The 25,145-nt window shown below is 41.4% G+C and overlaps 2 protein-coding genes and 1 long non-coding RNA gene across 13 annotated transcripts in view; 2 read left to right on the plus strand and 1 right to left on the minus strand.

Moving 5' to 3' along the window:
- helt (helt bHLH transcription factor) lies at nucleotides 1-1,718 on the plus strand. The gene is made up of 4 exons (XM_065253946.1): nucleotides 1-254; nucleotides 845-949; nucleotides 1,073-1,169; nucleotides 1,260-1,718. The coding sequence occupies exons 1-4, from the start codon at nucleotides 81-83 to the stop codon at nucleotides 1,703-1,705; spliced, it is 822 nt and encodes a 273-aa protein (XP_065110018.1). The 5' UTR covers nucleotides 1-80; the 3' UTR covers nucleotides 1,706-1,718.
- Nucleotides 1,719-3,461: 1,743 nt separating this feature from the next.
- Nucleotides 3,462-25,145, minus strand: part of LOC135735892 (EF-hand calcium-binding domain-containing protein 6) — a 44,629-nt gene continuing 22,945 nt past the window's right edge. For 2 of the 4 annotated variants that reach the window (XM_065254555.1, XM_065254553.1), the window contains 7 exons: nucleotides 21,418-21,517; nucleotides 20,249-20,373; nucleotides 18,137-18,247; nucleotides 17,028-17,271; nucleotides 16,751-16,923; nucleotides 15,366-15,513; nucleotides 14,646-15,221 (listed from right to left, as the gene is read on the minus strand). In XM_065254555.1, coding sequence (XP_065110627.1) covers nucleotides 14,958-15,221; nucleotides 15,366-15,513; nucleotides 16,751-16,923; nucleotides 17,028-17,271; nucleotides 18,137-18,247; nucleotides 20,249-20,373; nucleotides 21,418-21,517 — 1,165 coding nt within the window. In that variant the 3' untranslated portion in view covers nucleotides 14,646-14,957. Of the gene's footprint in view, nucleotides 4,119-14,645; nucleotides 15,222-15,365; nucleotides 15,514-16,750; nucleotides 16,924-17,027; nucleotides 17,272-18,136; nucleotides 18,248-20,248; nucleotides 20,374-21,417; nucleotides 21,518-25,145 lie in introns of those variants that run through there. The other 2 variants (XM_065254554.1, XM_065254556.1) reach the window with 2 other exon arrangements.
- Nucleotides 4,816-25,145, plus strand: part of LOC135735893 (uncharacterized) — a 226,346-nt gene continuing 206,016 nt past the window's right edge. For 4 of the 8 annotated variants that reach the window (XR_012336578.1, XR_012336575.1, XR_012336577.1 and 1 more), the window contains exons 1-2: nucleotides 5,729-7,939; nucleotides 8,213-8,405. This is a non-coding gene — a long non-coding RNA (uncharacterized lncRNA). The other 4 variants (XR_012336576.1, XR_012336579.1, XR_012336581.1 and 1 more) reach the window with 4 other exon arrangements.

Genomic DNA, 25,145 nt, shown 5'->3' on the forward strand with positions numbered 1-25,145 from the left:
CTATTTCTTTAACTGATCCTAAGTGCACACATTAACCAAAAAGGATGCCTTTAATCCTATGGAATAATTTAAGGCAATGAATGCGCCAGTCTTTGGGGCGAGAGCTTTATAAGCGACTGTTTCCATTGCTGCTCATCTCAGTTTATAAAGCTTCTGGAAAGAGGACGACATATAGAGTCTGGCTACAGTATTTTCAGTTTTATCATTTTTCCTTGTTTCATCAAATGATGGCGTCAAAGATGAAGGATCGCAAGGTATGTGGTTACTTTCCTGACGCATACAGTGACCAATGATTAGGCCTACGTGTTTTAATTTGATTTATACGATTTTACAAAAAAATATTTAATAATAAAATTTTATATATTTTAACATTTTTCACATCAAATAGCTATTTCAGTTTGGCACAATTTTCCTAGTTTCAGCGCTGCTCGCGCGCCTTTTTCACAAACGCGCATTTGCTAAATATAGGACCAAATATAGCTTGATTCTTCTGGGCTAGTGGGTTCATAAAAACAACTTTTTTTTTTCTATAATTCTGCCATTTTTAGGTAAACCCAGGACGGCTGAAATAATAAATAGGGATTTTCTTTCAAAAATTTAATTACTCGGGTGCGCTGCGCGCCTTTGCCTTGGAGCGCAAGTTGAAATGCTTATATATTCCTGATTAAGTGTAATTTACTGCAGGGTATTTCAGGGACAAAATAAGGGTTTTACACAGATTTCATTAAAAAAGCAAGCAAGGCGATGGTTGCTTTAAATTTAACATTATTTTGTAAACACAGAACCATGTGTGCCATATACCGCGTGTATGTAACTTAATATACAACATCTCCTCTTTCCACAGAAAACTCCTGTTTCTCATAAGGTTATTGAGAAAAGAAGAAGAGACCGAATCAACCGATGTCTAAACGAGCTGGGAAAGACGGTTCCGATGGCACTGGCTAAACAGGTGCGCATTATGAAACAGTGAATGTTTTGATCGCTTAAATTGCTTATAAATTGCGCTTTGCTCATATCTGCTTTGAATGTTAAGAAAAATGTATCTAACAGATTCTGCATTGTATTAAAACAGAACTCTGGAAAACTGGAGAAAGCAGAAATCCTGGAGATGACGGTGCAGTATCTACGCGCGCTCCACTCGGCAGACTTTCCGCGCGGAAGAGAAAAAGGTAAATATCTAAATAAATAATTTAATATGCACATACGTGGATAAGATGAACCCAAAAGACTCCTTGCTCACAACCTTTCTGTTATCTCAGGAGAACTGCTGACAGAATTTGCAAATTACTTCCACTACGGCTATCACGAGTGCATGAAAAACCTCGTTCATTACTTGACCACGGTGGAGCGCATGGAGACCAAAGACACAAAGTACGCGCGGATCCTTGCCTTCCTGCAGTCCAAAGTAGTCACCGAGCCCGTGTTTGGCGCATTAGGCACCATTTCACCAGACCCCACAGACCTTCTTTGCCAGCTGGAGTACCAGAGTTCGAGCCCGACCGAGTCTGTTTTCCAGCAAAGCCCACCCGGACACTTTTCCTGGCACAGTTCGGCGCGCAGTCCAACGCTCGCGTATCCAGCAGTGTCTCAGCACGGCGCATACTTGTCACCTGTTCAAGGACTCGATCATCATTACATGAACCTCATCGGGCACTCGCACCATAACGCCTTCAGCTTTCACAATGCACAACACGCTGCCCTGTAAATACAACTGAATGTGTCTTTATTTATATGTGTACATTTTTATATTTTAATATGTAGATACTGAATTTAATAAATGACTTTGAATTTAAACATAATTTTTTTATCTGTGGTATAATTAAAATAAGTTGCTTGTATTTAGATGTTTAAGCATCATTAATATGCTTTAGAAAAGCTGTTACTGGTGTGTATCTTGAGAAAAATCCATGGCAAGATCTGTCAGTGCAAGTTATTTTCAGTTGAGACAGCTCAAACATTTATTTTAGTCTAGGACAGCCTTAAGTTAAGCCCTGTCTGTGAAACTAGGGGACACTGTATAAACATATATAAAAAAACTGTTTAAAATAGCAGGCCCAAAAAATAATAATTAGGGGAAAAATGTTACACTCCTAAAAATAAATGTTCAATAAAAACTCTTTATGGTTTCATGAAAAAAACATTTACAGAAACTATGCACAAAAGGATCTTTAGTGGAGAAAGTTGTATAGACTTAACTGATTGGTATAGAAGAACCAAAAATTGTTCTTCTAGCATTGCTGGAGTGAACCCTTTTAAAACCTTTATTTTAGGAGCGCAAGTTTATAAAGCCACTTAAAGAAAATGAAACTGCAATGGATAATTTTTATACATGATGTTGGGTTTTACATTTATGTTGAAAAATTTGAATCTAAACCTCTATTAAACCCATTAAGATTTCATGATTTTTTTCTAATTTCTTAATATTTCCATTGCCAGGGAAACAATTCTTAAGACACATATCTTGACTGCAGTGAAATGGATTCAAACTGTTTCCAGATATTGTTTATTTTCTCATCCTCCTGATCAGTGCACTAGACTGTAGTATTTCTCAGATTAACACTTAGCGTAATGGTCTGCTGGTCTGAGACCCTGTGATTGACAATAAGCCTCTTTTTAGGAGAATCTATTTAGACAGAAATCTATCCCCCAATCCCGCCCCAGTGTCTCTTCCACCTATATTTAAATAGAATGCAAATAACAAATCAGATGGGCAAATACTGAATATTTTTGGGAAGGAGACAGAATGAGTAAATTCATGTTTTGCCACAGTTGCTAAATGAGACAATGTTTAAAATTCTACCTTACGCACATTTTGTCTCCCAGATAAAAACAAAAAAACAAAAACCAATTTGGGTAATCTGTAGAAAAATCTGTAGAATAAAGTGCCGTTTGTGTGCTGTTTGTTCATATCACATAGTAAAGTTAGTTTTATGTCTATTGCAAAAACGTCTTTGAAAAAATAAATTTTCTATAATTTTGATTCAATCAAATACCATCCATGTTTGTTAAACATTTTTTTCTGCAAAAATGCTAAATAAGTCTTGCGATTTCTCCCTGAAGATGCTGTGACATTTTTTTATTCTTTCTCATCCTATATAAGGAAGTGAGTTTGCATGTGGATCAAACAGGTTTCTCTGAAAGTTTTATTAAAGTTTAATATTAAGTAAAGTTTAAAACTATAGGTCTTATACTTAATGTGTAGACCTGTAATAGCAATATTATACTGTATAGTTGATATGATGAATGAAATTCATACTAATCAAAACAAAAAAATATTGTTTGTGAAGCACATACAATACTGTAAATAATGTACTGTAGTAGGGTGCAGATATTTGATAAAGCCGTTATTAGACAAGGCTGTAAATCATATAAAACTTTAATTCAATATAAACCATATACAGAATAAATAATATGTCACAAGTGAATCTGTCCAGACAATATGTATTGTCTCCATACTTGATTTAAGCAAATCAGACAGACAGTTGTTCAGTGTGATCAGGATTAACTTATGGAAGAAATGGCCACCATGGTGGAAAATAAAAGAACTTTCTCTCATTCCATATAATTTTACCAAGTTCCAGTCAGCCATGACCCTGATTATTTCTGAGATGTTGGCACTTGTGTCCCTCCCTTCCTAACTGTAGAGGGTTTTACTTTCTTTGGGCTCTACAATGGCACAGAAGAAGTGAGTCACACCCCTTTCCTCCCCCGTCTTGCCTCTTTTGACACCCTAAATACGCCCAGAAACCAACATTATTAAAATCATCATGGATACTACTACAGTATTAGTGCAGGTACTGTATTGTAAGACGTGTGGAGAGAGAAAATAAAGGTGATTGCACTTCCTGAAGTATTATGATTGGTACCAGACAGGAGTAATTCTCTCCAGATAGCGACTTAAGCACGGGACCCTCCCTTTCAAAGCTTGTATTTAGCTCACCGCCTTCAAGTCTTTCTTTTTTAAGTAAGTTGTATGGCACCAAGGAAAGAAAAAGGAAGAGAGAGGGATTCTGCAGAAAGCGGGGGACTTCTTGGTAGTTTGGCAGGGGGTTGCTCCATTGTGGTGAGGCTGAAAGGAAGACAATCTTGGGTTCCTTGGGCTTCATCCTTGAGTGGATCTGAAGAAAAATAATCAGCCCTATGAAATCAAAGCTCCTCAACAGAGGGCCAGAATTCAGGCATAAGCTTGAGCACAAGAGAACAAACACATGCACACATGCATACAAATGGACAAAATGCATCTACGAAACATTACATTAATAAAACAATGATCCATCCATCCATCCATCCATCCATCCATCCATCTGCCCATCTATCTGCTGGCCTATCTATTTGCCTATCTGCATATCTGCCTAACTATCTGCCTACGAAACATTACACTAATAAAACAATAATCCATCCATCCATCCATCCATCCATCCATCCATCCACCCATCCCTCCCTCCCTCCCTCTCTCCCTCTCTATATATATATACAAACACACACATTCATCTGCCTATCCGTCAATCATCCTATCCGTCCATCCATCCATCATCCTATCTATCTATCCATCCATATATCTATCCATCCATATATATATATATATATATATATATATACATTCATCTGCCTATCCGTCCATCATCCTATCCGTCCATCCATCATCCTATCTATCTAGGTTTATAGATTAAAGCGGGAAGATGGCGGCGCGCGCGGTCGCAGCGGCCTCTACAGCTCCGATAGATGGTGTAAATGTCGGTGTTAAATGTTTGTTGCAGTAACCAAACACGGTTTATCAGGGAAATAGGGAATCTGGTTTTAAATATAGTGTCACAAGGTGACGATCTTTTGGGCGGAACCAAAAGTCGGGAAACTTTGGTTCCGCCCGGATGTTTCCGTCCAGACCGAAGAACGGAAACACCGGACATCCGGCAGATTTGCGGAGGCTGTAATCAGCCGATTGGGCACAGCTGTGCCTAGTTAAAAGAGATCGCCAGGCAATTGGATAACTGAAGCACAGAAAGGAGTATTTAAAGCACAGTTAAATGACAGTTCAGGAGTTTCGGGCACGAGAGGGGGATTGACACGGGGAGAGCTCCTCTGCTTAGGGCAGGAGAGGTAAATACGTACCTTTTGAAGAGCCCGCAGGCTCTGTTGATCCGGGCTGCGCTAGAAGCGCGCGGAAAGAAGACAGGAGCTGCCTGGGGTGAAAGAAAGGCGATACGTGAGTGGAGAAAAGGAGCACCCCGAAGAGAGCATTGTGCTGTCAAGCCTGTGCTTAGTGTGTGCTGGGAAACGGAGCTGTGCTCATTTTTGGATGTGGTGGCTGTCTGTGTTTTTCTCTCTCTCTCTCGTTTCAGTCTGTATTGTGGACCTGCTGGAGTCAACAGAAAAGCCCTATGGGTAAGAAGGAACTTTGTTCTAACCAACATTGAAGGAGTAAAGCAGGAAGAGATATTGACCGTTTGGTACAACGTAAATAAAGGCTATCCGCCGTGAGTATACCCTTTCTGTGTGGAATAACTGGCAAAAATTAACTTGTGCAGCCATTGGAAACCTCCAGGAAAAGGAGGGCGGCCCTACCCCTATAAGAGTGTGGTGGGCGAGCCGTGAGAAGTCAAACTTCAAACAGCCGCCGCAACGAGACTTATTGTGGTCGTATCTCCCATCGCCTTATCGTAGCCCAAGCGCAGTGGAGGACACCGGGCGCTTCCCTTGTTGTGGTGCACTTATAGTGTGGTGAGTGAGATTGTGTAATAAATCTTTTTCACGTTTGGAGTGGTGCTGTGTATTGCTGTGGGTTGCTGTGTGTCTTGTAGACGAAGCCCCGCATCATCCATTTTCTTCCACTGGGCAGAGGACGGAAAGGCCAACGACTACAGAAATTACTGTTACCATATGTAGTGTGCTGTTTGGAGTACGAAGGGACGCAGACTAAGAGCCGTCCGTGACCGTGAGTAAACCAATGGAAACATTCGTGGTGTGAACTTACCTGTGTCTGTTGTGTCGCAGAGTCAGAGGCGAAAGGGTCCGCCGCCCCGTGGTCTCTACGAAAAGGGCGCCCCCGTCGAGGAATCGATCGGCCTATGGGCATTGGAGATAGGGCAGCGCTCGACCGGGTGAGGTGGTGTGTGACCTTCGCCCCTCTGCTGACCTACGGAGGAGAACGTGATACCTACCCAGAAAGTTGTAAACAGCAAAGCCGGTGAGAAATACTCGAAGTCTCAGTAACAGTGTCTTTGTGTCCTGGCGGCCACCTGTGGAGAGAGAGCAGAACGAAAGTGAACCATTGAAGAGCAGACTGTGAACGTGATACCTACCTGAAAAGCTGTAAACAGCAGAGCCGGTGAGAAATACTCGAAGTCTCAGTAACAGTGTCTTTGTGTCCTAGCGGCCACCTGTGGAGAGAGAGAGAACGAAAGTGAATCATTGAGGAGCAGACTGTGAACGTGATACCTACCCAGAAAGCTGTAAACAGCAGAGCCGGTGAGAAATACTCGAAGCCTCAGTAACAGTGTCTTTGTGTCCTAGCGGCCACCTGTGGAGAGAGAGCAGAACGAAAGTGAAACATTGAAGAGCAGACTGTGAACGTGATACCTACCCAGAAAGCTGTAAACAGCAGAGCCGTGGCCTCCTGTGGAGAGAACGGAAAACGAGAAGGAACATGAGGAAAATGGACTGTGTGAAGATACAGTGGTGGTGGAGGAGAGCCTAGAGTGGCCATTGTTTTAAGTCCCCCGTTCCCCTTCCTTATTTAATGCTTTTAAGTAATTTAATAAAGGATATTTTAATTTTATGCTTACCTTGTGTGTCTGGTCATTGGGGTGGCTTTGGGAATCTCCTCGAGGTGGAGAAAGGGGCGTGACCTTATTTACATCTGGGTCCACCCCTACCTGTGACAGATTTGGCGTAGTCGGCAGTCCACCTCGGGTTGAGACCAAAGTCCCCCAATGGCCTACCACATTTCTTTTAAAGAACAGCTCCCATCAACACTCCATCAGTCCCCAAACAACGCGTTCTCGGGACGAGAACGGATTGGCGGGGGAGGATGTCACAAGGTGACGATCTTTTGGGCGGAACCAAAAGTCGGGAAACTTTGGTTCCGCCCGGATGTTTCCGTCCAGACCGAAGAACGGAAACACCGGACATCCGGCAGATTTGCGGAGGCTGTAATCAGCCGATTGGGCACAGCTGTGCCTAGTTAAAAGAGATCGCCAGGCAATTGGATAACTGAAGCACAGAAAGGAGTATTTAAAGCACAGTTAAATGACAGTTCAGGAGTTTCGGGCACGAGAGGGGGATTGACACGGGGAGAGCTCCTCTGCTTAGGGCAGGAGAGGTAAATACGTACCTTTTGAAGAGCCCGCAGGCTCTGTTGATCCGGGCTGCGCTAGAAGCGCGCGGAAAGAAGACAGGAGCTGCCTGGGGTGAAAGAAAGGCGATACGTGAGTGGAGAAAAGGAGCACCCCGAAGAGAGCATTGTGCTGTCAAGCCTGTGCTTAGTGTGTGCTGGGAAACGGAGCTGTGCTCATTTTTGGATGTGGTGGCTGTCTGTGTTTTTCTCTCTCTCTCTCGTTTCAGTCTGTATTGTGGACCTGCTGGAGTCAACAGAAAAGCCCTATGGGTAAGAAGGAACTTTGTTCTAACCAACATTGAAGGAGTAAAGCAGGAAGAGATATTGACCGTTTGGTACAACGTAAATAAAGGCTATCCGCCGTGAGTATACCCTTTCTGTGTGGAATAACTGGCAAAAATTAACTTGTGCAGCCATTGGAAACCTCCAGGAAAAGGAGGGCGGCCCTACCCCTATAAGAGTGTGGTGGGCGAGCCGTGAGAAGTCAAACTTCAAACAGCCGCCGCAACGAGACTTATTGTGGTCGTATCTCCCATCGCCTTATCGTAGCCCAAGCGCAGTGGAGGACACCGGGCGCTTCCCTTGTTGTGGTGCACTTATAGTGTGGTGAGTGAGATTGTGTAATAAATCTTTTTCACGTTTGGAGTGGTGCTGTGTATTGCTGTGGGTTGCTGTGTGTCTTGTAGACGAAGCCCCGCATCATCCATTTTCTTCCACTGGGCAGAGGACGGAAAGGCCAACGACTACAGAAATTACTGTTACCATATGTAGTGTGCTGTTTGGAGTACGAAGGGACGCAGACTAAGAGCCGTCCGTGACCGTGAGTAAACCAATGGAAACATTCGTGGTGTGAACTTACCTGTGTCTGTTGTGTCGCAGAGTCAGAGGCGAAAGGGTCCGCCGCCCCGTGGTCTCTACGAAAAGGGCGCCCCCGTCGAGGAATCGATCGGCCTATGGGCATTGGAGATAGGGCAGCGCTCGACCGGGTGAGGTGGTGTGTGACCTTCGCCCCTCTGCTGACCTACGGAGGAGAACGTGATACCTACCCAGAAAGTTGTAAACAGCAAAGCCGGTGAGAAATATTCGAAGTCTCAGTAACAGTGTCTTTGTGTCCTGGCGGCCACCTGTGGAGAGAGAGCAGAACGAAAGTGAACCATTGAAGAGCAGACTGTGAACGTGATACCTACCTGAAAAGCTGTAAACAGCAGAGCCGGTGAGAAATACTCGAAGTCTCAGTAACAGTGTCTTTGTGTCCTAGCGGCCACCTGTGGAGAGAGAGAGAACGAAAGTGAATCATTGAGGAGCAGACTGTGAACGTGATACCTACCCAGAAAGCTGTAAACAGCAGAGCCGGTGAGAAATACTCGAAGCCTCAGTAACAGTGTCTTTGTGTCCTAGCGGCCACCTGTGGAGAGAGAGCAGAACGAAAGTGAAACATTGAAGAGCAGACTGTGAACGTGATACCTACCCAGAAAGCTGTAAACAGCAGAGCCGTGGCCTCCTGTGGAGAGAACGGAAAACGAGAAGGAACATGAGGAAAATGGACTGTGTGAAGATACAGTGGTGGTGGAGGAGAGCCTAGAGTGGCCATTGTTTTAAGTCCCCCGTTCCCCTTCCTTATTTAATGCTTTTAAGTAATTTAATAAAGGATATTTTAATTTTATGCTTACCTTGTGTGTCTGGTCATTGGGGTGGCTTTGGGAATCTCCTCGAGGTGGAGAAAGGGGCGTGACCTTATTTACATCTGGGTCCACCCCTACCTGTGACATATAGCAGTGAAGCTATAAAGATTTTGAGCTCAAACAGCAGCTACGGAACACCAATTTCAAAACTATTAACAGCGAAGCTACAGGAGCTAGGACTACTACGCAGTCAAAGGTCCACCTCGGCGTCGCCTGACTCAGCTGCCCGGGAGGTAAGACACCGAAAGCGGTGCGGAAGGACCCGGAAGCGAGGCAAGCGTTCGGGTGTTTACTGGAGGCTAAAAGCTAACTCAAGCCGTCCAGCCCTCCCGTCAGTGCTATTGGCTAATGTACGCTCGCTGGACAACAAACTGGATTATCTCAGACTTCGAATGACTACACAGTCTGAAACAAGGAACTGCAGTGTGTTTATTTTTACAGAAACGTGGCTTCATAACAACATTCCCGACACAGCTATTTGGCTACAGGGGCGGACATTGTTCCGGGCAGATAGGAACACTGAGACCTCCGGTAAGACCCGCGGTGGCGGGCTCTGTGTTTATATTAACAACGACTGGTGTGTAAACAGCTCTGTGGTCGCTACTCACTGTTCACCACAGCTAGAGTTTTTAATGGTGAAATGCCGGCCGTTTTACTTACCCCGGGAATTCACTGCAGTCATGATTGTGGGAGTGTATATTCCTCCAAGTGCTAATGCTAACGAGGCGCTGCGTGAATTGTATGATACCATCAGCGGGCAACAAACAGCTCACCCCGACGGTTTTTTTATTGTTGCTGGGGATTTCAATCATGCCAACCTGAAAACTGTAGCACCAAAGTTTTATCAACATGTGAACTTTGCCACGAGAGGTAAAAATATGCTGGATTTATGTTATACCAACATTCGAGACTCATACAAAGCAAGCCCTCGTCCCCATTTAGGATACTCGGACCACCTCTGTGTACTGCTCGCTCCAGCATACAGGCCGGCGGTGAAACGCTCTAGACCAGTACAGAAAACCATTAGAGTTTGGCCGGAAGGAGCTGTTGCAGCCCTGCAGGATTGCTTTGAGTGCACTGATTGGGACATGTTTAAGGAAGCAGCTAGTTACGATCAGCAAACATGCCTGGATGAATACACAGACAGTGTGACTGGGTACATCGAGAAGTGTATCGAGGATGTCACTGTTTTAAGGACTGTAACTACGCGCGTCAATCAGAAACCGTGGCTGACAGCAGAGACCCGTGCCCTACTTAGGGCAAAAGATGCTGCCTTCAGGTCAGGGGATGGAAGGCTCCTCCGAGTAGCAAGGGCTCAGCTCTCCAAGGCCATCAGGAAAGCAAAACGGATGTATGCGCAGAAGATATACAACCACTTCTGTGATGCCAAGGACCCCAGACGTATGTGGCAGGGTATCCAGGCCCTAACAGACTACAAAGTTACAACACAGGTCAACAATAGTGACGCCCACCTCCCAGACAAGTTAAACAACTTCTATGCACGGTTTGAAGCCATGAACAGCACGCGAGCTCACAAGTCCACACCCACCCCTGAAGAGCAGGCATTGCATCTGGACCCAGCCGACGTGAGGAGGACATTATCCAGGGTCAACCCACGCAAAGCTGCAGGTCCGGACAACATACCGGGGAGAGTGCTCAAGGACTGTGCCGACCAGCTAACAGGTGTTTTTACTGACATATACAACATCTCCCTGAGCCAGGCTGTGGTCCCTGCAAGCTTCAAAAAGGCCATTATTATTCCGGTGCCGAAGAAGCCAGTAGTGACATGTCTAAATGACTACCGCCCTGTGGCGCTGACTTCCATCTTGATGAAGTGCTTCGAGCGTCTGGTCAAGAGGCATATTCACTCTTCACTCTCCGCCTCACTGGACCCTTTGCAATTCGCATATCGCTCCAACCGCACTACTGACGACGCCATCTCCTACACACTGCACTCTGCTTTATCACATCTTGACACTAAGGACGCATATATCAGAATGCTGTTCATCGATTTCAGTTCCGCATTTAATACCATCATCCCCCAGCAGCTGTTTAGTAAACTTAGACTTCTGGGCATTAGCACCCACACCTGCAACTGGATTCTAGACTTTCTGATAGAGAGAACACAGTCTGTGCGCATTGGCAGCAGAACATCAGGTTCCATCACACTGAGCACAGGTGCCCCTCAAGGTTGCGTTCTCAGCCCATTATTGTTCACACTACTCACTCATGACTGTACAGCCAAGTTTGATTCCAACCTTATTATCAAGTTTGCCGATGACACAACAGTGGTTGGCCTCATTAGTGGCGATAACGAAGCCCGATACAGAGAGGAGGTGGAATTATTGCTAGGTTGGTGCAAAAACAACAACTTATCCCTTAATGTGGATAAAACACAGGAGATGGTTGTTGACTTCCGCAGGATGCAATCTGAACATCGCCCACTGGCTATCAGTGGCTCAGAGGTGGAGAGAGTCAGAAGCACCAAATTTCTTGGCTTACACATTTCTGATGACCTCACCTGGTCTGTTAACACCGGAACCATACTGAAGAAAGCACAACAACGCCTGTACTTTCTGCGGAAACTAAAGAGAGCACGGCTCCCTTCACCCATCCTTAAAACCTTCTACAGAGGAACTGTGGAGAACATAATGACCTACTGTATCACAGTGTGGTTTGGAAACTGTAAAACACACGAACGTAAGTCCCTGCAGCACATAGTGAGGACAGCAGAGAAGATTATAGGGGCCTCTCTACCACCCATCCAAGACATCTTTACATCACGCTGTGTGAACAGAGCTTCAGCCATCATAAAGGACCCCTCCCACCCCTCACATAGTGTGTTTGTCCCGTTACCATCTGGTAGGAGGTTATGCAGCATCAGGACTCGCACTACAAGATTCTACAATAGTTTTTCCCTCAAGCTGTCAGAGCCCTAAATACCAGGGTGCCAGTCATCATACCGTTGTCATAAATTGCTGTTTCCATTCCCCCCCCCATTGAAGGACTATGAGCTTAATAACTTTAAATAATAATGACTTTCTTATGGTTGAGTTGCACAATTGTTTTGGTTTTACAGTACTGTATGGGTTACTGTTGGTATGTATTGTGTGTATCATGAGGTGTTGTTATATGTATTTGTGTATGGTTGCACACGGATCTGTATGAAACGAAATTTCGTTCAACTGTATACATGTATACAGTAGAGTGACAATAAATTAACTATGACTATGACTATGACTATGACTATCTATGACTATCTATCTATCTATCTATCTATCTATCTATCTATCTATCTATCTATCTATCTATCTATCTATCTATCTATCTATCTATCTATCTATCTATCTATCCATCCATCTATCCACCCATCCATCCATCCATCTGCCTATCTATCTGCTGGCCTATCTATTTGCCTATCTGCATACCTGCCTAACTATCCATCTTCCATCCATCTATATATCTATCTATTCATACATCCATCTGCCTATCCATCCATCATCTATCCATCCATCGTCCATCTGTCCGTCCATCCATTGTCCATCCATCGTCCGTCCATCCATCTATTGTCCATCCATCCGTCCCTCCATCCATCGTCCATCCATCCATCGTCCATCCATCCGCTAACCTATCCATCCATCCATCCATCAATCCATCCATCCATCCATCCATCCGCTAACCTATCCATCCATCCATCCGCTAACCTATCCATCCATCCATCCATCCATCCGCTAACCTATCCATCCATCCATCCATCCGCTAACCTATCCATCCATCCGCTAACCTATCCATCCGCTGACCCATCCATCCATCCATCCATCCATCCACCCATCCATCCATCCAACTATCTATCTATCTTCCATCCATCCATGTATCTACCCATCCATCCATCTGCCTATCTATCTGCTGGCCTATCTATTTGCCTATCTGCATATCTGCCTAACTATCCACCCATCCATCATCCATCCATCCATTCATCTATACATCCATCCATCTATCTGCCTACCTATCTATCTGCATATCTGCCTTACCATCCATCCATCCATCCATCCATCCATCCATCCATCCATCCATCTAATGTATAAATATGGAAAGTAGTTTCCATCTATTCTGGGCAATTATTGGCTATTAATCTTCATTATTTGTTCAAGATCATCAATTTCAAAAACATTTAAAAAGTAACAAATAAATGTTTCTCCTTCTCATTCCTTCAGATGAAAATGTGTTATAGTATCAAGAAAAACATTTGAATTAGGTGACACCAAATCAAAACGATGTACCAACTATGACTGCACTTTCAAATGAAAGAAAAGCAGATGTGTCTGTCATCCAACTGTCAGAGTGAGTAATTGATGGATGAACAGACAGAATGATGGGTGGATGAACAAATTATTAGATGGATAACATAAAGCTGTTTGCCAAACGTCAATATGGAAAAGAAGAAAAAAAGGGGAATGGCAACAAAGAGGGTATGCAGATGGGAAAACTGAAAGACGAAAGCGTTGAAAAGGAACCAAATGACCAACAAGCCAATATTGGTTTAAATCCACAGAGGGGAACACTGTGTTAAGTGGAGGGAGAAAAGCTGGTAAAATTAGAGTTCTTAGCTTCATCACACCGTATGAATCAACACAAATCAAGCAGAGCTAAAATGGCTCAGGATTTTCAACTATTGTCATGTAAAATGCTTAAATGAAGGCAGTCAGAGATCATCTTACAATCTAAAGATTTATTTATATGTAAGTGATCGTGTTACCAAGGTCCTTTCTGAACACATCTGAAACTGCAGGGTAGTACATACATGTGAAACATCATGTGGTGTTACATAATACCATGTTCACTTAAAGTATGATGGACACTTTCAAGTGAATCTAAAAAGCATGTTGACAAAGGAATGCCCAGCCTGAAAGGTTTTATTTAAATGTGTAATATATACATTTTGCTGTCATAATGATATCTGGATTGTTTTTTGTTTAAAATTAAAAATGAATTTTACATTACATGACAATTATGCATTTGGCAGATGCCTTTTTTGCTAAGTGACCTACAGTCCATTTGATCCATACATTTGTATGTATGATCCCTGGGAATCAAACCAGTGACCTTTATGCTTCTGTGAACGCATTGCTACAGTCGAATTACAGAAACACTTTATATACATTTGAATTGTTTTGATGTAAAAAAAAAAGGCTGCAAAAACTAAAATGAAAATACCAATAATCTAATTATCATCATTAAATGCTTAAAAACTAAGACTAATAAAAGCGAAGGGTTCAAGTTTACACTATAAACCAGAGATCTTCAATCTTTATTGGACCAAGAACCCCTTTATGGATAGATAGGAGGTGTAGGGACCTCTGTAGTACATCAAATCAAGATTCGATTTACATACTTTGTTATGGTGGTTATGTTACAAAGATTTTAAAATGTTATTTTTTAATTTTAACAAAAAACATTATTGTGGAAATGTTATGCTCTTCATTATAATGCCTAATTTAATTTTTATTTTACCACCACGAACCCCCAAGGGTCCTCGGACCCCCTGTTGAATACCCATGCTATAAAGTGATTAAATAATGTATACTATTTGTGTAGTTCAAATCAATTGACACACTCTGCATTTGACATTTTATTTAGCAAATGTTAGAGAAACAGTATCTTTGATTTTGTGATGTTATATGTGTACCACTGTTCATGCAATGTTAGAGAAGCATGCACACAACATAAAAACTAAATTAAATACAATGCATCAAATCTAAGCATATCTAATATAAAGTAATATTTTAATAATCCATATTGATTGTGTCCATTACAGCTGTCTTAAAGCAAATAACATGAAAAAGTTCAAATTTACTGTTCACTTTTCTTTCTAATCTGTATTGTTGTAAAAAGCTACACACTTACTATGTCAATGTAGCCATAATTTGCTTTGAAACTCTGACCTATTGACTCTTTTGGCTGAGCTGCTGTTTGGTTTGCTGGCTGTGACTGGAGGTCCTGTGTTTGTCTATTAAGAGCGGGCGGTAGTCCAGTAGTCCAGAGGGGTGAGCGTGAAGGGTGGAGAACACAGATCTCAGCTCTTCCTGACTGTCACAAACTCCACACAGCTGAAGTGCAGCACCCAGCTCGGCCGCAGACAGAAGCCCAGTGTCGGAGCTGTCCAGTCGGCCACAGGCCCTCCGCAGGGCCTTGTGCTTACGTTGGAGCTACAACACAAACAAACAATTGAAATTTATACTCTGCAGATGCTATTCTGCAAAGCAACTTACTAACTTTTACCAAAAAATAAGCGAACTCTTCAGAAATACAGACCATAAATGATATCACCTAGAAGCAATAGAGTACATTACCCTGCGCCTGATCCTGCGGCTTAATGTTCCTGGTGTGGAAATTTCTTTAGTTTCTCTGGGAGACTGCAGAGCAGCTGCCATGTTGGATCCATGCTTCCACGTTTGACTCTGGGATAGGAAAGGCTTGAGGAACTCTACATAGGATACTCTGATAGGATGAAAAATCAGATGTATCACAGTTAGAGTCAGCCTGATCTCACGAATTTCTGTGTAATAGTCACGGAATATTTTGCTCATTTATCCGTCTCACGGGTGCCAGACGAACTTAGCCACGCCCACAACATTTTAGGTCAGGAAGTTCGGTCTGGTGTCGCTCCGTTGTGGCGCAACTATGCTCGAACCAAAGCTGGGCGAACTAATCAACTTGTCAGGAAGGGCTTTATACAATGATGGACAGATGATCAACTGTAACGTAGTCAACCATGTCACCAAAGAGCGCTTGTGTTGATTCTGTTTACAATAAAGATGGCTGCACACTGGATAATTAAGATGTGAAGATTCTGCCATTGAGTCTGTTCTAGAAGATATCGACAGCGCATTGATTTTAAAAGAGGAACAGAGAAATGTTATCAAGGCATTTGTTGATCGGAAAGATGTTTTTGCCGTCCCTCCTACGGGATTCAGCAAAAGTTTAATTTATCAGCTGGCTCCAATGGTCGCTAAGAAGATGGGACACAATGAAAATGGGAAACTCGGCATGCATGACAAAGTGGATTTGACTAGTGGTCATAGCCAGCTCCTTTTCGGAAGCCCGTGGATGAACTTACAAATGGTAAGAGATAGTCTGACTGTATGACTTAGTAAATAAGTCACAATGTTGTGATATGAATGAAATGTTGCAAACATAGTAGGTGTTGATGTACATTCGCAAACTCAGACTTAGTACAATCATAATTTTTGTCTCATTGTAGCAAAATAACTAGCAGGTTAGGTCAGGCTGCAAAAGGACGGATGCCATTTCAACATACGTCACACACTCGGTTGCTCGGATTGGTTGCAAGTCTATCCAATTGAGTTCAGAGTGATTTTTTGTCCTGGTTCGGTTGAAACACGTCCCATAATCACAGCCAAATGGAGCAGTATCAGACTCAAATTCTGACTAGAATTGAGTATGACAACGTCACTAGATGACATGATTCCTAAAGTAAACTTCTCCTATAGTACAAACGTGGGACCTGCGGTCTTTATATCGCAAATCCTATTAGTTTATTTTTCCGTATCTGGCAGATGAGGTTAATTAATTTATAAGCCATTATCGGCCGATAATACTGATGTGCTGATAATATTTTGCATCCGACAAGTTTATCAGTCATGGCCAGTACAACAAGACACTTAGTAAAATGCTCCAAAAATTCTTCATACTGCATGTTTGCGTGGGTGCATACCTGCCATCGTGGTTAATGTCAAACTTCTTGGCCAATAAATCGCACTCATACTGGCTGAGCAGAACACAGAGATTCATAAGGATCTCTTTGAATTCCTCGCTTCTCACAAAACCGGTTCCAGAAAAATCCATTTCGGAAAACTCAGTCCAGAGATCAGAAACACACAACTCCACCTGTTGGAAGAAAGAGATCTCTTTTCACTGAAAAAACACACGAACCTCCAATCTTTCAAACAAAGAAGTAGTCCCATTGCAAGGGTACTGCACTGCACCCCCACCTTGGCCCGTAAAGAATCCACAAGTATATCTGAAACACAGTTGAGTGTTTTGGAGAGGCGCATGAAGTCATTATCTCCACGTTTGGGGGGATTGTGCTTGGCATTAGGGAAACAGCAAGATTTGGGCGACGGTCCAAAATGACGAATAAACTGTTGAAAGTCCACAGTTCCGTCCTGCTGCGTGAACAACGAGGACCATAACTTCCTAACCTCTCCGCGAGTGACTTCGGGATGTAGCTCTAACCTAGGAGGGGAGAGAAGGAGAGCGGAGAATGATGAGAGGAAGAAGAATGGGAAAAAGGAGTGACAATGCTCTGAAAGTGAAAGTGTTTGTTTGTAGGTATACGTCCATATCGTAGAGGAATAGAGACACTGTACCCCTCCTTCTCTACACCCCCTCACCCCTTTAATTCAAGCTAAAACTTGGCAGCAAACATTACAGAAGCAACAGTTTCTCATACACAAATACACAAACATACTGTCACGCCTGAAAAAAAACAGCTCTGTGAGAAAACACAACATAAGAGGATCTGACAGCAAACAAACATACGCTTATAACCCTGATCTCCTATTTTAGCTCAATGGGTTCAGGTTCAAAAGAGTTTACAGTATTTATGCACTCTGAAAACATCTTGGAGATGGTGGAGTTCCTGAAATTCAAACTTTTATGTTGAGTATAAAAGACAAAAAAAAAATGAACTGATCTTCTATTTAGGTCAAGCTTAGGTTTAGCTTTGGCCCAGTTTCACAGACAAGGCTTAAACCTATAGTCCCAGACTAAAATGCAAGTTTTATAACATTAACATATGCAATTGTTTTGTCACAAGATGCATAATGTGGCTTGTTGTGGTTTGTTAGTCCTTTTTAGATGCACCATGCTAGGCTAAACACTTTAAGCGTGCATTTGTATGTGTGTAAGCAAGCGAACATATAAATGAGCCTCCGCTGTGTAGAAATCAATGACAGAAGCAACAGTTTCTCACCAGACATACACTGTGGGAGCCAGAGGAGTTGGCACTGATATGTCAGCCAAACCCTCTGTGAACTGGGCTCCAGTAAAGCCTGTTAGTGTCACTAATCTCTGAGCTGGCGAGGCGAGTTCAGTTCACCTTGGACCGGTTGGCACCGTCTCTCTGTCTCCGTGCACCAGTGCCACGCCACAGATTATGCAAATCCACTCGCGATGCCCCCCATTCAGACCACGACTCCTTTTAGGCCCGCTGCCATATTCCAGCCCAAAAATGAATAGAGAGATAAAAGAGGGCGATGTAGAAAAAAGAATGAGAAGAGGGTGGGAGAGAAATCACAAAGAGGGTCAAAGGAGGAACTGGAGAAACAGCACGGGGGAGGTGGGAGGAGAGTAAATAAACAGATAAATAATTTATAGAAATGGAAGAGGTTCTCACATGGGGTAAACAGTTCAGGAGGGTTTGGTTTAGTGCACAACAACAGGTTTAGTTCAAAGGCTGAGAAAAATAGAGCGAAATCAAGCAAAAAAGAGATGTGCGAGAAAAAGTGTTTCGTGCAGAGCATTGCATTAGCAGCGAAAAGGTCATGGGTTTGGAACTCATGATAATATAAATGCACAAATGCACTTAATCACCTGAAATGCAAAAGGGTCAGTGATGTGATGTCTCTCATTTTTATTCTAATCATTTATTTAGAAATACATGACTAGAAGACCTCTTCTATAGACGGTTTCAGCAGTATCAACATAAACAGCTTTCGTGGATCACACGTAACTTCCGGTAAACTCAGCTAAGAATCAATAACAACAAAGTTATTTTAGAGTAGTACATTTCTGATAACAAGCAAAATAAACAACAAGTACTTTTTCATAACTAAAGCGTATAAAAAACAACACTGAGCTAATGTTGATGTGTAAAATGTGCACTATAATAGACAATGTTAACTAAACCGGCTGCCAAACCTCCTTTCACATAGTGGTGATCCATGATCGTCGACGGCCCTCGTCTTTAGAAAAACTAAAACATTTGTTATCTTTGACAAGGTGTTTGTTCCAGAGTTCATTTTAGCCACTAGTCAGACTATAAAACAAACAGAGACCAGAAGTTAAGTTCCGACCAGCCGCGTAACCACGACAACGCACGTGCGGCCGATGAAACCGTCTATAATCAACAGTGGCGGCTCGTGAGTGCTCTTCTGAGGGGCGCAAATTCAAAATATGTGTTCGGAGTATCGTGTGTGTTGCTAGTTTTTACAAATATGTGTTTGTTGCGTCATGTGAACCATGTGCATCACGTGTTTTGTCAAAATAAGTGCCTGCTGTAGATGCGTCAAAACCGTTTATGATAAAAGAGATGCTCATGTTCACAAAAAACACGCAAGACACTCCCTTAACAGTTAACTCTGATTATGAATGAGATTATGTGTGTATCTGGCAAATGCGAGCGTCTCTTTTATCATAAACCCTTTAGACGGGTCTGTAGAAGGGACTTATTTTGACAAGACACGTGATGCAATTATGCATACGCATGGCTGCTATAGACCAGTGGTTCTCAAACTTTTTCGGTGTGTGAATTTTCTGAGATTTAATTACAAAGAATTTATGACTTATTTATGAACTTTCATAAGACCGGGGCCCCCTTGGCACCATCTCGGGGCCCCATAGGGAACCATGGCCCCCAGTTTGAGAACCACTGCTATAGAAAATGATAAGGAATGCAGTCTATATATTTGCTGTGTGTGTTTGGACACAACCATATAATGAATTTACCTGAAGTTCTGAACACAAACAAAGGTGCTAATAAAGACATTATGCTTAAAAACAAATCAACTACTTTTTAATGCACATACTGTATTTACTGGCTATTTTGGCTGATTTTCAGATTATTAGACTAATGATATGCATGGCATGTGTTATTTTAATTTAGAATATCAAAAAGGGCAAATGTTTTGTGTGTGTACCTGGTAATTATCAGGACCAATTGTCCCCACAAAGATAGGAGTACCAGTATTTTTGTGACCTTGTGGGGACATTTTGATGTCCCCATGAGGAAACAAGCTTATAAATCAAACAAAATGATGTTACTTGAAAATGTGAAGTAGGAGAAGGGTTTCTGTGATGGTTGTGGTTAGGGAATGGGGTAGGTAAGGGGATTACAAAATATAGTTTGTACAGTATAAAATGCATTACGTCTCTGGAATGTCCCCACAAAACATGGAAACCAGAATGTGTGTGTGTTTGTATGATAAACCACCTTTTAAGTAACCGGTACATATCTTCTTGTGTGAGACGCCTGGTGTTCTTCTCATCCAGCTCTTCAAACTCTCTCAGTAAATCTTTGTAACGGCTTGCCACCACACTCCTTACCAGCCTAAACAACTGAAACATTAGATTTAGGAATTCAGTAGACACACTTCTGTTAGATGCTCATTGGGAAGTGATTATATTGTATTTGTTGATGCTAGGTTGTTTCAACCCATGGCTAGGTAAAATATGGACCCAACCGTTGGTTTATTTAAGCCATATTTGACCCAACCTTGGGTTAAAACATCTCAGCATTTTTTACAGTGTAGCAACCTGGAGCATTACGTAATAAAATGTAGGTATATGTAAACAATATGTTAGAGAGGCTTTAAAGGCGACTCATACAATCAGATTTTATTATTTGTTTAATATTTTCACAAATAAATGTATAGATAAAGACATACATTAAGAGAGTACATAATTCATAATCTTAGCTTTTCTCACGGAAAGTCGTGTTACAGTCACAAAAAATTTGTCCATGGCACGAAATTCAGCTTTGTTTTTGTGGTACTCGCATGAATTTTTACAAATAGTTTTTCATGTCCATTGCACAACTTTCTTTTTTGTGTCATTTTATGTATTGTTTTCTCATTGTTTTTTCCTATTTTCTTACCATTGTCACTTGGGGTTGGGGTTATAATCACTTTCTGTTATATTTTTAGACAGTCTAACCTCTAGCCCCAACTCTAGGTGAAAATAGTTTTAAAAGCGGAGGAAAAACAGGTATAAACTGATACATAAAAGTACATACTAAGCAAAACCCCAAATCTAACCCAATCCCCAAGCGGAATTATTTAAAAATATAAAAAAAGAAAACAATACATAAAATGACACGAAAAAGAAAGTTGTGCCAAGGACACAAAAAACTATTTATAGAAATGTGTGCGAGTGCCATGAAAAATCAAGGCGCGAAAAAAAAGCTGCATTTCGTGCCATGGGCACAAATAAATTAATACAATTTTTCGTGACTATAACATGACTTTCCATGAGATCATGTTGTACTTAACAGTTTTTTCAGAGAAACTTAAAATACAGTATGAGAAGTAACATTGTGCTGATGGGGGATTTTATATATTTAGATGAAGGATGGAAAGCCTACATATCTTGTAACCATCATACCTCAAGGTCACTTCGATTTTGTTCCACTAAGCCCTTCTCCTCATCTGAATCATTAGCGGCAGGCTGAGCAACTGGCTGGAAAAGACTGGGAACTCCTTTCCTAAAGAAGCAAAAAGAGAAAGAAACACAAAGTCTTTCAGGCCATTGGTGTTCAGATCAAACTTTGTAAGAAAAATCGCTTTGTGTTTCAGAATTCCCAGAATTCCAACAGTTTTCGCTTGAGTGGTGAACGCGGAGAGCTACAGGACCTGACACTAAAACGCTCCAACTGACCGCTTTGAAAGCAACTGGAGTGGTCAAACCAGGCAGACACCTGATGGTCTTGAAGTCTTAGCTGAGCTATGAAGAAGCACATGAGAAAAGCTAAAGCCACAAAGGCCAGCCTTGGCTAATGTGTTCTCTGTGCGCTCGAATGGGTTGATGGGGGCCAGGCTCGGCTGAGCGGATAGCCGTAGCTCTTTTGTGCTCGAGAGAGGACGGCCACACCCCAGGCTTTGGGGAAGTGTCCTGGGCCATCTTAAGGCCACAGTCCGAACGAAGCGGGCGGACCGCTGGCTTGAGAGGTCATGGGTAGAGCAAAGAGTGCCGGAGTGGATAAAGAGAGAAAGAAAGAGCAGGGAGAGAAAAAGATGGTGAGATTTAAAAGACACAGTTGGTTTAAATGAGAACATTCTTAGGAGTTCAGAGAGATAAATGGAAATGACGCTGACTGCAAGAGGCAATGTGTTTGTATTTGTGCATAGTCAAAGACAAAGTTGTTAGCATGCCAAAGACAATCTGCTCTTTTAAACAGCTGAATGGCATTCTTTATTTCACACGTAATGCACCGAAAATGCCTAAAATATCCAGAAAAGACACTGCAATGTCTCAATGCAGCATCATGAAGATAAACATTTTGGCTCAAAAATGTTTTTTTATTTTTGTTAAATAAACATTTACTTATGTGAATGTTTTTCCTGAAGATCTGTGTAAAAAGATACTTAAAATGGTACCATATAAAGTATTTGCATTTGCCAATCACTAACTCATAAGAGAACTATATAGAGCTAAATACTGATCACCGATCATAGCCAGAGGTTAAGTCTATTAGCGGACCTGTTGGATGTCTAATAGGAAACTGAGGGAAGAGACCTCCTGACCCAGCCACGGACAACTCAGCAGGACTTCCATGTCCAACAGGACTGCCACAAAACCAACACAGCAGGATGTGACATTGACGCAAAGCCAAAAAACAACACACACCCACCCACACACACACACACGCTCCAAGTAAACCACAATAAATTCAAGATCTATTGAGTTGGATGGAAATTTGCACTAAAATGTCCTGATTGTTCCCTTGCTAAAACAACTCAATTCATTTTATAAACTGAAACGTTTTCAACTGATTCTATGTCAAGCATGGTTACAAATAAAAGTGATTTTACAAGTGTATAGAAGTACCGGAGACGGTTGTCTTGGTGACAAAAAGGCTAGTTATTTGAGTCATCAGCATTGAGTAACATTGGTGTCAAATAAGTCAAAGTTAATTCACATGTCTGAATCATTTTTGCCTATCGGGACACCTTTTTAACATATTTTAACCACCTAAATAAATCATACATGTGTTGTGAAACAAACACACGCATTCTGGTTTCCATGTTTTGTGGGGACATTCCATAGACGTAATGCATTTTATACCATACAAACTGTATATTCTATTCCCCTTACCTGCCCCATTCCCTAACCCCAACAATCACAAAAACCTTTCTTGTACCTTAGATTTTCAATAAACATCATCTTGTTTGATTTATAAGCTTGTTTCCTCATGGGGACATCAAAATGTCCCCACAAGGTCACAAAAACACTGGTATTCCTATCTTTGTGGGGACAATTGGTCCCCACAACGTGATAATTACCAGGTACACACACACACACACACACACACACACACACACACACAAAACTGTTAAAAAATAAGGTATAATATATATATATATTATTTCATTAAAAAATATTAAAATGACCCTTTCATAATATTAATTTATTTCCGTTTATTACAAAATGTATAATTTTTTATTGAATTAAAAAGCAACTAAGAAAGCTTTTTAAATATTTTGCCTCTAAAAGCTCTTAATCCCAAATTTAAGCTGTAAAATGACATAAAAATGATACTTTCAAACATGCTATTACACAGACCTACTATTTGGCAGTTTAGGGTTGACTGAAATGTTTATCATTAAATGTTTTAGATTATTTTGTAGAGAAAATTATTATTGTGCTAATAATTGTTCATTTTTTTCATTAGAAAACTAAAGCTTTTTCAAAAAAAATTTTTTTTTTTTTAAATGGATCACTTATGACTACATAATAAAGATCAGAACTTCTTCAAAACTGTTTAAAAACATCTCAATGTGAGACCTCAAGATGCTTGATAAAAAGCCAAGAAAACATTTTTACAAATTCTAGGCAAAGAGTAACTACACCGTAAAAAATTTTTTTTTATTCAATTAACTAGGATTTACAAGTCATTTTAACTTACTATTATTTATCATATCAACTAGAGATTAGTTGTAAAATATAGTCACTTCATTTTATATGTTGTAACAACTACTCTCTTGTTTCGTGTCACTTGCATGAATTTCTATGAATAGCTTTTGTGTCCGTTGCACACTTTCTTTTTCGTGTCATTTTATGTATTGTTTTCTCATTGTTTTTCCTATTTTCTTACCATTGTCGCTTGGGGTCGGGGTTAGAATCACTTTCTGTTACATTTTTAGACATCCTTACCCCAACTCTAACCCAAACTCCAGGCAAGAATAGTTTTAAAAGTGGAAGAAAAACATGTAGAAACCAATACATAAAAGTACATCCTAACCCAAACCCCAAATCTAACCCCAATCTCAAGCGACAATGGTTTAAAAATAGGCGGAAAAAGAGAAAAAGCAATACATGAAATGACATGAAAAAGAAAGTTGTGCCACGGACACAAATAAATTGATCAAATTTTTCATGACTATAACATGACTTTTTGTGAGATCATGTTGCGTAAATCTGAGTTGATCAAACATAAATTATTTAAGGTAGCAGAGAATTTAATACAGTGTACTTTGAAGCAAAATATTTAAAAAATGTGAATTTTGAATTTACTTTAGTTACAACGTAATTTTCATTGTTTCAGTTGTGTTATATTGGTTAACTATTCTAAATAGGAGTGACTCTAAACCCTGTACAAGTTCATTCTTACAGTGGTCAATTCAGATTCAGAGCCATCAGCAGACCCCATTTCAGCCTCAGACGACTGAACTTTGCAGAGGAAAGACATTGTGTTGTTTTAACAGACGAGGGGTCGGTTAAACTTCTCACGCACACGCTATTCTCCACAAGCAGACATTGAGGGATTTGACATTAAAAGAAGAGAGATCTTGAGGGAGGAACGAGTCACTCGCAGAGAGGAGATACCCACAGAGATAACTGGTGAATGAATGGGCAGCTTATTTCTCTTTCATTTCATCTCGTCTGAGGATGTGTGGAGGAGTGAGAGAGGGAATAAGTAGATGCACATTTATCACATTTGAAACTTTATTGTTCCCTTTAATCTTGGCCACCATCTGAGAGAAGACGAATGTGAAGGGTGAAATGTGTGATGGAGACTACAGATAGAGCACTAGTTATAAATAATCTAACCCTATGTTTACAATATAACAAACGTTATTTACTAAAAAGTAGGTTTTGCTAAGATTTGTCAG

Source organism: Paramisgurnus dabryanus, chromosome 4, assembly GCF_030506205.2.
Source record: "Paramisgurnus dabryanus chromosome 4, PD_genome_1.1, whole genome shotgun sequence".
NCBI lineage: Eukaryota > Metazoa > Chordata > Actinopteri > Cypriniformes > Cobitidae > Paramisgurnus > Paramisgurnus dabryanus.